The sequence below is a fragment of the Saccopteryx bilineata genome, chromosome 4 (genome assembly GCF_036850765.1).
Source record: "Saccopteryx bilineata isolate mSacBil1 chromosome 4, mSacBil1_pri_phased_curated, whole genome shotgun sequence".
In the NCBI taxonomy this organism is placed as follows: domain Eukaryota; kingdom Metazoa; phylum Chordata; class Mammalia; order Chiroptera; family Emballonuridae; genus Saccopteryx; species Saccopteryx bilineata.
In genome coordinates this window covers 249,263,192-249,275,877 of record NC_089493.1, presented here as the reverse complement: position 1 = coordinate 249,275,877, position 12,686 = coordinate 249,263,192, and the positions used below count along the sequence as shown (strand labels likewise).

At 38.8% G+C, this 12,686-nt stretch overlaps 1 protein-coding gene across 1 annotated transcript in view; it reads left to right on the top strand.

Moving 5' to 3' along the window:
• Window positions 1-12,686, top strand: part of DTWD2 (DTW domain containing 2) — a 137,372-nt gene that overhangs the window by 96,712 nt on the left and 27,974 nt on the right. The window contains exons 3-4 of the mRNA XM_066273814.1: window positions 1,545-1,621; window positions 9,903-10,015. Coding sequence (XP_066129911.1) covers window positions 1,545-1,621; window positions 9,903-10,015 — 190 coding nt within the window. The remainder of the gene's footprint in view (window positions 1-1,544; window positions 1,622-9,902; window positions 10,016-12,686) is intronic.

Genomic DNA, 12,686 nt, shown 5'->3' with positions numbered 1-12,686 from the left:
TGAAAAGATTTATGGAACTGTTTGATACTCTTAGTGATTTCTTAAGCGACAAACCTGAAATGAAGTATCTGTTAACAATAGATGGTAAAGCATTTGTGAGTTATTTAGCCGATATCTTTGAAAAACTAAATATATTAAATAAGCAACTTCAAGGAACAAATAAAACTCTTGTCGATGCAAAAGCAAAGATATTTGGTTTCATTACCAATATTGAGTAATGTCAGAAACATATTAACAACAAAAACTTTAAACAGTTTCATTGGCTCCAAAAATGTGAAGTAACTGATACCGCTTTACTTGTTATTGTCAATCATTTGAATATTCTATCGGCTGATTTAAAAGAAAGATTTTCTGATTTAAAACAAATTGATTTCCCAACATGGATGATGCAGCCAATGTTAGTGGATTTGTCTGATATATCAAATATGCAGTATCAAGAAGAACTCACAGAATTGCAAAATGATGAGTCAGTTAAAGCTTTATTTAATATCAAAGGAGCGATGGCATGGCTTTGTGAGGAAACAGAAATTAAATACCCAAATTAAACCAAATGTGCAAGAAAACTATTGCTACTATTTCCATCTTCATTTTTAGCTGAATGTGGACTTAGTGCTGTAAATGATTTACTGGTAAAAAAAAAGAAATCGGCTGGATATAACACAATGTGGAGACTTGAGACTAAAGCTAACCAAATTGGAACCTAATATAAAATCTCTGTGCAGCAAGCATCAAGTGCAAGGATCACACTAAATTAAAATAATAACTTAATATAGAAAAATCTGTATTAAAATTATTTGGAATTTAAATTTCTGTTTTTCATTATATGTTTTGAAATTTTACTTACTGTGTTTTGTTAACAATTTCATAGTGATTTCTTCCTAGAACCTATCATTTATGTTTATTAAGTGAACAAATCAATTTTTTAATGTTAAAAATTATGTATGTTACATAGGGGGGACATAAAAATTTTAGAAAGGTTAAGGTGGGGCATGGCACAAAAAAGGTTGGGAAACACTGTGTTAGAGGGAACTATGGGAAGAGGCATATGTTTCTTAAACAAAAGGACAGAGAAAAATATACAAAGTTAACAAACACCACTTTCAGGGAAATGTGGGGTGAATATAGAGGAGGGGAATTATAATCTGCACTATGAAATTTTATAGAATCTGCACTCTTTTGCTAAAGCACATATTCATGGATGTTGTATGTAGGGGTGTAATAACTTAGATAGAGAATAAGGAAATATCCGGGATACTGTGGTCTGCCTTCTTCTTCTAGAAAATGGGGACTAGTATTAAAAAAGGGGTTGTCAGCTCATAGTGGTGGGGAGCAGTAGAGATGGTGATAGATATGCATAAAAAGGGTGGGAACTATTGCTGCTAAAACAGAGTGCAGCCCTCAGTAGAATATAACCTCCACTTCCCCTATTTTAGGGGCTGTTTAGTTGAAAGGGGTTTTCTTCATGCCAAGTTGTTCATCCATCTGACATCTATGTGTCGCCTTCTTGATTTCTTGTTCTTTTCTTTCTGCTTTTTGCGGTTCAGACGGGCCATGGCACGATGGAAAACATGGCAGCTGAAGCCCTCAGTGACCCCGTACTCCACGTGCTCCTGCAGGACCTGTAAGCTGGGGAACACCCGGCAGCAGGCCATGCACTTGAAGCCACGGTCCGGGGCCACCAGCCACTCAGGTGTCTTGACCCTGGGATACTCGTCTAGACCTGAAGGCACTGCTAGAGTCTCAGCCTTCTTTCTTTTCCCTTGGGCTCTGGTGTCTAAGCTGGGCTCATGGTCAGTTAGGCGTCTCTTCCGAGACATGTGAGAGAGGGGGACATTTTTATGGACCTTTTCAATATAGGTCATTTCCTCCATTTTTATCTTTTTTGAAGGACACACCAAACCTTCCTGTGTTTCCCATAGAGTCGTAACCACCCTTCTCCTTTGGACAGGCATGTAATAAATGACCCTCTCCTCTGTGTCATGCACTGAGGACATAAAGGACTTGTTTTTATCAACCGAGTGGAGTGGATGTGCGGCAGGTGGACAGAGAGGGGGGATCTCTGATTGCTCCAAGTCATGAAATACAGGCATCTGAAGGAATCCTAGGAAAGAAAATTTCAAACATGTGAAAACTAGGATGTGTGCTCGAAGTCAGTAGGAGTTAAACTGGTCAGGCCCGGTGTAAGCATGTGGAGTGAATGCTCATGTGTGTGTGATATTTCAGAATTCTCTGTGTAGTGTACATTATCTGAGTTGATTACATGGTATGACTTTGTGGCAAGGAGAATTTAACGTAGAACATATATTCTACTGAAGTAGTATGTATATTCTGGGACATACCTGTTGAGTGGTTAGATGTTTGTAAAAGGGGATGGTGAATGCTCATGCACATGATTGTTAGTGGTGTGACAGCACATGTGAACAGTGCAGGGGTGAGACAGTTCTCCCTGTGAGGTGGTTAGACCTCGAGTGTGGAGGACATGTGTGTAGGTCTCAGAATGAGCATCTCTCTGTAGATCTGAGGCTTTGTGGCTATAGTGGGTAACAGACTTGAAAGACAGCAGATGGACATTAATTTCCTCCAGGACATGTGAGTTTTCTAGAATTTGGCTGGGAATAAGGGATTAGAAACAGGTTATCTGTGTGAGGAGATGTGAATGATTTATAATTAATGTGTAAATGTGTCAGTCTAAAATAACAGTGAAGGAATGAAGATAAGTGTGTACATATGGGATGCCACTGGAGAAGGGGAAAGGTAAGTGGGGATGAAGTCCTGTGTATTTGAGAAGAAGTGAAAGAACAAATGGGGCCATCCTGGGTTGAAGGAGGACAGATGTGTGAGAGTGTGTGAGAATGTGAGTTGCACTCAACGGAGGGGGCAAGTTCTGATTATACCCCTAGTCACATGTCAGCACAATGCGCCACGTCACCCAGAGCTGTCCCAGTGTTCTTATACTAAAATTTGTGCTGAGCCACCTTGCCTTGTCTTAAAGGCACACTTCCTGTGTGTCCCTCTGCAGAAGCCTTAGTACTAGTCCGTCGGTGCTGTAGCCCTTTCCTGTGTGGGAGGGGACAGTGACATCAGTAGACACTGGGCTCAGCAGCTCAGCAGCATCTCTTGTCGAAGCTCTGATCCCACCTGTGTGTGTTTGTATGTTTCTTACCTTCCTCATTAGGATGGGGACATGTGGATGCAGAGTAATCCTCCATTAAATCTTCTGAGTTTGAAGAGTTTTCTTGTGCTATCTGACCAGATGCTTGGACCTCCACCACTGATTCTAGCTCTGGGGAATGTTATACATAAAGAACATTGTGATGAGACATTTTCTGGAGTTTGTGACAATTCAAACAATATATATTGAGTGGACATTATATGTCAGTCATCATCACCTCACATGTACTTGCTTTGATGGAAATTAACGTGACTTTTCCACTTAAATTCCAATTACTCCAAAATATAAAGAAACACCTATTATAATTTTCTGTTGATGAATGTCAGTGGGATTAGGAATTTTGTTTGTATTATTTCTGGAGATCTATAGAAGTTAACAAAAACTAGAACCATGCCTGAAAGACATTGTGTATGAACTAAATGTTGCATATCAACTCAATGTCCCCATGAAAAACTATACAATTTGTGGATATGTGGTGAAAATTCTGTGAAGATTTCTGCACATACATCTATCTATTTATATTGATGTCTGTATTGACGTAGATATATATGTACAACAGAGAGATGTAAAGATAAATTTTTATCACTACAATAATTAACTTCATTATTATGAGGTCACTGTCCATGTTTTAGTGTTAACCACACTCACTGGTCATTATTGAAATGTTTAATATTATCATCTTCTGTCATGAATGTGTCTATTGTATGTACATATTATTGAGATTTGTAGCAAAATGGTATGTTGAAGGAATATGCTTGGTGTTTAAGTCAATAAAATTTGTCAAGGCCTAATGTATAATTATTTTGGTGCTAGTGAACCTGAATATTGATGAATTTTCTCTGATTGAGGATGGTATGTTGCTTTTGTCTGTTGTTTGTTCAACACATATTCCGTGTATGATGTATCTTCTGTAACTGTGGATTTATGTGTGTTTTATATATATTATGTGATTTAGACATGGAATGTATTATGAGCATATTCTTATTGTGACCCGTGGAATTAGTTTTTTGTAAATGTGAAGGAATGATCAAAGACCATGAGGATATCAAAATCAAGGATTATAAGTCAGAGAATACATGGCCTTTTAAAACATGACTCCATGTGAAGAGCCAACGTAACTGAGAGTACAGAGCACAGTGTCTAAGGTTACACATGCAGGAGCATGTCACTGCATTAGGAAATAAAAGAATGGACTACTGAGTTCTGAAGGAGTAATGCTGTGTATAGAAACTAAGGTCTAGCAATCTAACTTTTAAGCATTCATCAAATAGAAAAGTATTCATATTGCAAATCAATATTATAGAATGTTAAAACATCTTTATTTCTAGTAGCCCCAGATTGAAAGCAACCCAAAGATTGAAAAGTACAATCAATAAAGAAAGCATATTCATGCAATGGTATGTATACACCAAAAATGAATGAACTAAATGTGCATGCATCTTGGATACATTACACAAATATAATGATGAGTGACAGGAAACAAAGTATGTATTGTGGCCCTCAATTTCTATAACGTTTAAAACAGCGATGACTAATCTAGACCTTGGAAGTCAGAGAAATTATAACTCTTTGTATGGCAGGAGAAAAATACACCATTGAGAATTTATATACATGTAGGAGACAATAAGGAAATGAATGAAGAGGACAGTGAGTGCCAATGGGGGCAATGAGGATGAGGATGAGTGTGTAATCTGTGTGAGGGGATGAGGATTATATATGGAATTAGCTGTAAATCGGTGTGTCTGAAAATGGTTTTGTGAAGGAGTGTGCTAAATGTGTATCCATGTGACATTACTGGAGAAGGAGGAAGGTGGACGGGGGATGAAGGCTGTGTATTTGGGAGGAAAAGTGAAGCAGAGTAATGGGATCATACCTGGTAGAAGGAGGACTGGTGTGAGAGAGTGTGTGAGGATGTAGCTTTGTGCTGAACTGTGGGTGCAGGTTCTGATTACACTCCTCCTCACATATCACCACAGTCCACCATGTCACCCCCCACTGTCCCAGTGTTCCTATCTTGGAATTTGTGCTGAAGCACCTTGCCCTGTACTTGAAGCTGATCTCCCTGTGTGTCTTTCAGCAGAAGCTTTAGTACCAATCAGTGAGCCCTTTAGCCCTTTCCTGTGTGAGAGGGGACAGTGAAATCAGTGGAGACTGGGCTGAGTAGCTCAGCAGCATCTCCTGTCCAAGCTCAGATCCCACCTGTGTGTGTTCCTTACCATCCTCCTCAGGACGGGGACACGTGGATGCCAAGGGGTCTCCCGTTAAGTCTTCTGAGAATAAAGCGTTTTCTTTTTGTGTCTCAGCAGATGTTTGGATCTCCACAACTGATTCAAGTTATGGGGATTGGACGAGAGAAAGAATGTTAGAATGTGACATTTCTAGGGTCTGTGTCAATTCAAAAAATACATGTTGAGTGGACATAATATGTCATTCATCAATACCACACATGACACTTGCTCTCATATAAATTAGGGGACTGTCCCATATGCCGGTTCATTTACTGAAAAAATAAACTCAAAATGTAAGTAAATTTTGTGATGTATGTCAGTGGGATTAATTATCTTGTATGTGATATCTCGGGAGGTCTGTAGAGATCATCAGAAAGTTAGAACCGTACGTGAAAGGTAGTTGGCCAGCACTAAAGGTTGGGTCTACGACAGGGTCTCTTGTACACAACCTCAAGTGCTGTGCTTTAGGCCCAACCATGCTGGGCCTTTTTTAAGTCATTAGTGCTTTCACATCTTCCTGGTAATATGATATGTCCTTGTTTGACTCATACTGACATATTCTTCCATGTTTTTTTCATAGAACACTCATCCCCTTAGTCCCTGTCCCATTATTTCCACACACACATCACTGTTCTCCTCTGATCTCCTATGGCCTTCTCCAGTCCTGTACATGTTTTCTTCATGGGAATTTTGCTTCCACTGCTGATCACATGAAAGAAGATGCAGAAGCAGAAGCATTCTGAGTTGGCTTTTTTTTTTTTAATCCAGGCAGCCTTGTATCAACTAATGGGCAGAATCACTCAGATTGTCTCTGGGCTCTGTCTAGATCCCACTTCCCTTTGCATTCTGTTCAGAAGTTCCTTCTTACCAGCACCTAACATCAGGTCATCGAGAGTCGAAATGTAGACTAAGTCATCTGAAGCAGGAGAAACCTTCCAAACATTCTGGGTTTGACTTAGGGCCACTTCCTCCTGACTGAACTCAAATGCATCCTCCTGTAAATTCAGCTCTGCTGAGAAATGAAATAACAGCAATATGGATGTGGTCCAGGATTGTTTTTGTGTTTTTATCAGTGTATGGAACAAACAGAAGCAGGCTGCTATGTGACATATTGAGTGAACACACAGGGCCTTCATCTTGATGGGTAGTGTATAGTTACTATGGAACTTTTAAATGCACAGTGATATTTATTGTGCCAGTGAATATCATTCGTGCCGGGATTTGCATTAAGATGCTTCTTTGTTTTTTTTTTTAATCCTATATAGAAAATTAAATTTAACAGGGTGACATTGATCAATAAGAGTACATAGATTTCAGGTAAACCTTTCTGTATCATTTTAAACTGATGATTATTGTATACCCATTACCTGAAGTCAAATCATTTTCCGTCACCTATCTGTCCCTCTTTACATCCCCAACAGCTCTCCCTCCTATCCCAAAGCCCACACACCCGTCTTCCTGGTAACCACTTCACTTTTATCCATGTTTATGAGTCTCAGTTTTATATCCCACCTATGTGTGAAATCAGATGCTTCTTTTTAAATGGAACACAGACTGCTGCTGTCTCATTTCCACCTAAAGAAATAACTATATTATATTTATCTGCCTCCCTTTCAGATAGTTCTTACCATGTGATTTGTTTTTGTTTTGAGAAGCAGGGTGAGTGCGACAGGAACATCAGGTTGCTCCTATATGTGCCCTGACGAGGGATTGAACCTGCAACCTTTTTGTTTCAGGACAATGCTCTTAACTGACTGAGCTAACAGGCCAGGGCCCTGTGATTGTGTTTCTACAATGGAAAGCGAATGAAAATGACATGAGCCACTTCTAGCATCGCTGTACAAACCTTGTATGTGCTTCTCCATTCTATTTTCTTTTTAAGTTGTTGGGGATGCAGGCATTTGGGGAGTTCTATTACATTAAACATTTTAATGTATTGATTAGGTTTCTAGGAGAAAATTATAAATAGAAGAAAAATAGGATATTTGTGTGAAGTCTTTAGTAAGTAAAGAAGTCCATGCCCTGTGTGACCATGTGGTGTGCAAATTCATCTACATGTGATATTTCAGACGTCTGTGTGTGTTATGCATTATTTGTGTTCTTGACATGGTATAATTCTGTGAGATCGAGGATGTAGTGTGTATATGTTCTAGGGCATTATGTGTATGTTCTGGTGAGCTTTGTTGATAATTGGTAAAAGGATGGCGAGTGAGTGTGTGCTATTTGTGAGTGGTATGACAGTACATGTGAGCAGTGCAGGAGTGAAACCTGTTATCAGTGAGATGGTGATAAGACTGTAGGCGTCCCCAAACTCCAGCCCGCTGGCTGCATGTGGCCCCCTGAGGCCATTTATCCGGCCTCTGCCGCACTTCTGGAAGGGGCACCTCATTGGTGGTCAGTGAGAGGAGCACTGTATGTGGTGGCCCTCCAACTGTCTGAGGAACAGTGAACTGGCCCCCTGTGTAAAAAGTTTGGGGACCCCTGATAGAGTGTAGAGGATGGTGTGTAGCTGTCAGAATGAGCAGCTCTATGAATGTCTGAGACTCTGGGACTGGAGTGGTGTATGGATTAGATTTACAACCGATGGAAGTTTACTTGAGTCAGGGCATGTGAGTTTCTAGAGCTGGTTGAGAATGAGGGATTTAAAACAGGTTATCTGTAAGGAAATGTGAATTATTTATGGAATTTTTTTGTAAATGGGTTTGTCTGAAAGTAACTGTGTAAAGGCATGAAAGTAAGGGTATACCTATGTGATGTTACCAGGGAAGGAACAAGAGAGATGGGAAATGAAGCCTGGTGTGTGTGAGAGAAAGTGAAAAGAAGAAGAAAGTGCCATATCTGATTGAAGGAGGGCGATGTATGAGTGTGTGTGAGGATGTGAGTTTGTGCTCATTTGAGGAGGCAGGTTCTGATTACTCTCCCACTCACATATCAGCACAGTCCACCATGTCACCCTCAGTTGTCCCTGTGGTGCTATGTTGGAAATTTGTGGGAGACACCCTACCGTGTTCTTGAAGGCACACTTCCTATGTGTCACTCTGCAGAAGCTGTAGTCCTAGTCCATCTGCCCTTTAGCACTTTCCTGTGTGTGAGGGGACAGAGACATCAGTGGAGACTGGGCTGAGCAGCTCAGCAGCATCTCTTGTCCAAGCTCAGATCCCACCTGTGTATGTTTCTTACCATCCTCCTCAGGATGAGGATGCGTGGATACAGAGTAGTCCTCAGGAAAATCTTGTGAGAATGAAGAGTTTTTTTGCACTGTTTCACCAGATGCTGGGACCTCCACAACTGATTTAAGTTCTAGGGAATGGAATAAATAAATAATCTTGAGAATAGACTTTTTCTGCGATTTGTGTCAATTCAAAAAATACATATTGAGCCTGACCAGTCGGTGGCGCAGTGGATAGAGTGTCGGACAGGGACACAGAGGGCCCAGGTTCAAAACCCCAAGGTCACCAGCTTGAGCGTGGGTCCACCAACTTGAGTGCAGGGTTGATGGCTTGTTTGTGGTATCATAGACTTAAACCACTGGTTGCTGGCGTGAGCCCAAGGTTGCTGGCTTGAGCAAAGGTTCACTCACTCTGCTGTTACTGCTCCCCTCCCGGTCAAGGCATATATGAGAAAGCAGTCAATGAACAACTAAAGGAGCCACAACAAAGAATTGATGTTTCTCATCTCTTTCCATTCCTGCCTGTCTGTCCCTATCTGTTTCTCTCTCTGTCTCTGTCAAAAAAAACAACCAAACATTTTGAGTGGACATAATATGTCAGTCATCATTGCGTCATGACACATCTGATGGAATTTAAAGCGACTTTACCATTTAAATTTTTATTTATTCCAAAATATGAATTACCCCTATTAAAATTTGGTGTTTGATGAATGTCAGTTAGATTAGGAATTTTGTATGTGATATTTCTGGAGATCTATACAAATTAACAAAAACTAAAACCATGACCGAAAGATAGTATGCAGAAACTAAAAATTGAATATCAATTCAATGTCCCATGAAAAACTGTATAGTTTGGGGATATGTGGTGAAAGCTTTTTGAAGATTTCTTTATGTATACCTACTTATTTATATTCATATCTATATTTACATAGTATATATAGAGATAAAAATAAATTGTTGTTACAGAAATTATCTATTAATTATTATAGGGTCCCTGTTTCAATGTTAACCACACACACTGGTCTTTATTGACATGCTTAAGATTATCATCATCTGACATGAGTGTGTCTCATATATATATTATTCAGATTTTTAGCCTAATTGTATGTTGAATGCAATATACTTGGTGTTACGGTAACAACATTTTGATTAACACACTGCCAAGGCTTAATGTGTTTTTGGTTTGGTGTTTGTGAACCTGAATATTGATGAGTTTAGTGTGGCTGAGGATGGTATATTGCTTTTGTCTGTTGTTTGTTCAACATTTATTACATGTATGATGTGTTTTCTGAAACTGGATTTATGTGTTTTTTATATATATTATGTGGTTTAGACATGGAATGTATGATAAGCATATTCTTTTTGTGACCTGTGGAATTAGTTTATTTGTAAGTGTGGGAATGATTAAAGAACATGAGGATGTCAAAATCAAGACTTATAAGACAAGTAATACATGAGTTTTGAAAGAAGTCTCCGTGTGAAGAGTCGATGTAAAGGAGATTGCGGAGGAGAGTATCTGAGGTTACGTGTGCAGTAGCATGTGATTGTATTAGGAATAAAACTATGGAATACTGAGTCCTGAAGGATAGTGTAGAGCAGTGGTAGTCAACCTGGTCCCTACCACCCACTAGTGAATGTTCCAGTTTTCATGGTGGGCAGTAGCAGAGCAACCAAAGTCTAAATAAGAAGATAGATTTAACTATAGTAAGATTTATTCTGCCAAACTTAGTGAAAATCTGACAAAGTATTTGGTAAGTAAATATTATTATATGCTTTAACTTGTTGTAACTCAGCTTTATAAATTTTATAAAGTAAAGTTACTTCCCTACTTTATAAATCACCATTACTGTGGAACTGGTGGGCGGTTAGAAAATTTTACTAGTAACAGATACAAAAGTGGGCGGTAGGTATAAAAAGGTTGACTACCCCTGGTGTAGACTATAGCAACTAAGGTCTAGCAATTTAATTCTTAAACATTCATCAAACTGATAAATGTTCCATTTTGCAAATCAATATAATGGAGTGTTAAAACATTTTTATTCCTTATAGCCCCAGAGTGAAAACAAATCAAAGATTACCAAAGTGTAATCAATAAAGAAATTATATACATGCAATATTATATATATGCCAAAAATGAACAAACTTAATCTACCTGTATCTTAGCTCAATTACACAAATATAATTAAGAATGAGAGGAACAGACACAGAGTTTATATTGTGCCCGTCTATTTCAATACAATTTAAAAAGAGAAATAAATAATCTAGATTTTAAGAGTAAAGGAAATAATAATTCTTTGTATATTAGGATAAAAATATACTGTGGAGAATTTAGATGCATGTAGGAGAATATACAGAAATAAATGATGAGGAATCATGGGTGCCAATGGGTCCGATGAGGGATGAATATGACTGTAAAAATTGCGTATGAATATATTGAATGTGATGTGCTCTTTGACTAGGTATCTCTGGGTTCTACCTAAAGTTCTGTTCTCCAGGCTCCTGGCACTTTTGGCCTGTTTTTATTTATTAGTGCTTTCACACCTTCCTGGTCATATACCATGCCCTTGATTTTCTCATAATCACATATTCTCAAAGTTTCTTTTAAAAACTCTCATCCCTTTTAGTTCCTCTCCCATTATTTCCACAAATATAACACTGTTCTTCTCTGATCTTCTTGGGCGTGCTCTAATCCCTTAAGTGTATTCCCCTTGGAATTTATTGCTTCCCCTGCTGATGCCAGGCATCTGAGGTTCTTTTTGTCCTGGGCAGCCTTGTACCAACTGCTGGGCAGACTCACTCAGTTCATCCCTGCTGCCTTTACATCGTATTCAGTAGTTATTCCTTAACGTCAACAGTTGTGTTTAGAAGAGATGCTGGATAAGAAGTCTGATGATGAAGAAGAAGCCACCCATGCTTTCTTGTCTTGAGTTAGAGCTACTGCTGTAAGTCTATGCTGCAAATCATCTCATCCTAAAGATGTTCAGAAATTAGTAACAACAATAGTGGTGGGGTTCATGTTTTTCATTTGTTTACTGATCTCTGTCCTTTAAACAGTATGAGCTGACTATGTAATATGGTCAGTAAACACAGTCTCCATCTTCATGGATATGAAATAGAATTTATGCGTAGTAATATACATTATGTCAGCACATATCTGGGGTGACTGGATTTGTACAAAGTAGTTTTTTTGTTAATGGTACAAGCACTGCTGTCTCCTTTCTTCCTGCACATACAACAATATTTTATTTTACCTTCCCTTGGAGGTAGTTCAACGGTGTGATTATGTTTATATATTGAAAACTGAATGGAAATGCCATTTCTCCTCTCAGGCATATCCATACCAACCTCACATGTGCCCCACGAAGTTCCTCTCTTTCCTAGATGACTAGGATCTTTATAACTCAGTATCTATTCCAAAGCTGCATGTAATGATAACAAAGTTTCCTTCACCTCAGGCTGATGAATAATCTCATTGAAGAGACTGGCCCTAGTGGTCTGTACTTATATGCTGATTTCTTACTTAAGTAAGAAATGGATTCATTTGTATAATAGTCACTACAGCCTAATGTACTTTAATGAATTAGGGGTATAATGTGTTTCTGAAATGCAAATACCTGGACCTAGTTCCTCATTAGTGAGCAATTATGTCAGGTATCAGTACCTTTCTTCTGGCTTATTTATGCTCTATATGTGTGTGTAGTGGAATAGGTGGGAATGTTTGTCATGTTGTCTCATAGTTTATACTCAATAACATCTATAAATATGCATGGTTTCTATAAGTGAAATGAGGACATCCTCCTTCAAAGGTCCACTGGAGGATGCAGAAATCTCAAACAAGTTGGAAAGGTCGGTTTGCTTAAGTACTATGAGCCACCATTTGGAACAATGGGATTGGCTCCATTCTCTCCCCCTCCACCACTGAGCAGTGGCTCTTTGCCATAGCAGTTACTTGTTTACTTTTAATCTCCATAGTAACCAAACTTTCAGTTTTCCATTTAAGGGGTGTTTTGTCTTTGTGTGTGTGTATCCCATTTTTTCTATATTTCACATAGGAGGTTCACGTTTACATATTCACATTCTAAAACAAAACAATTTGTTTTTACCCCTGCGTAAAAAA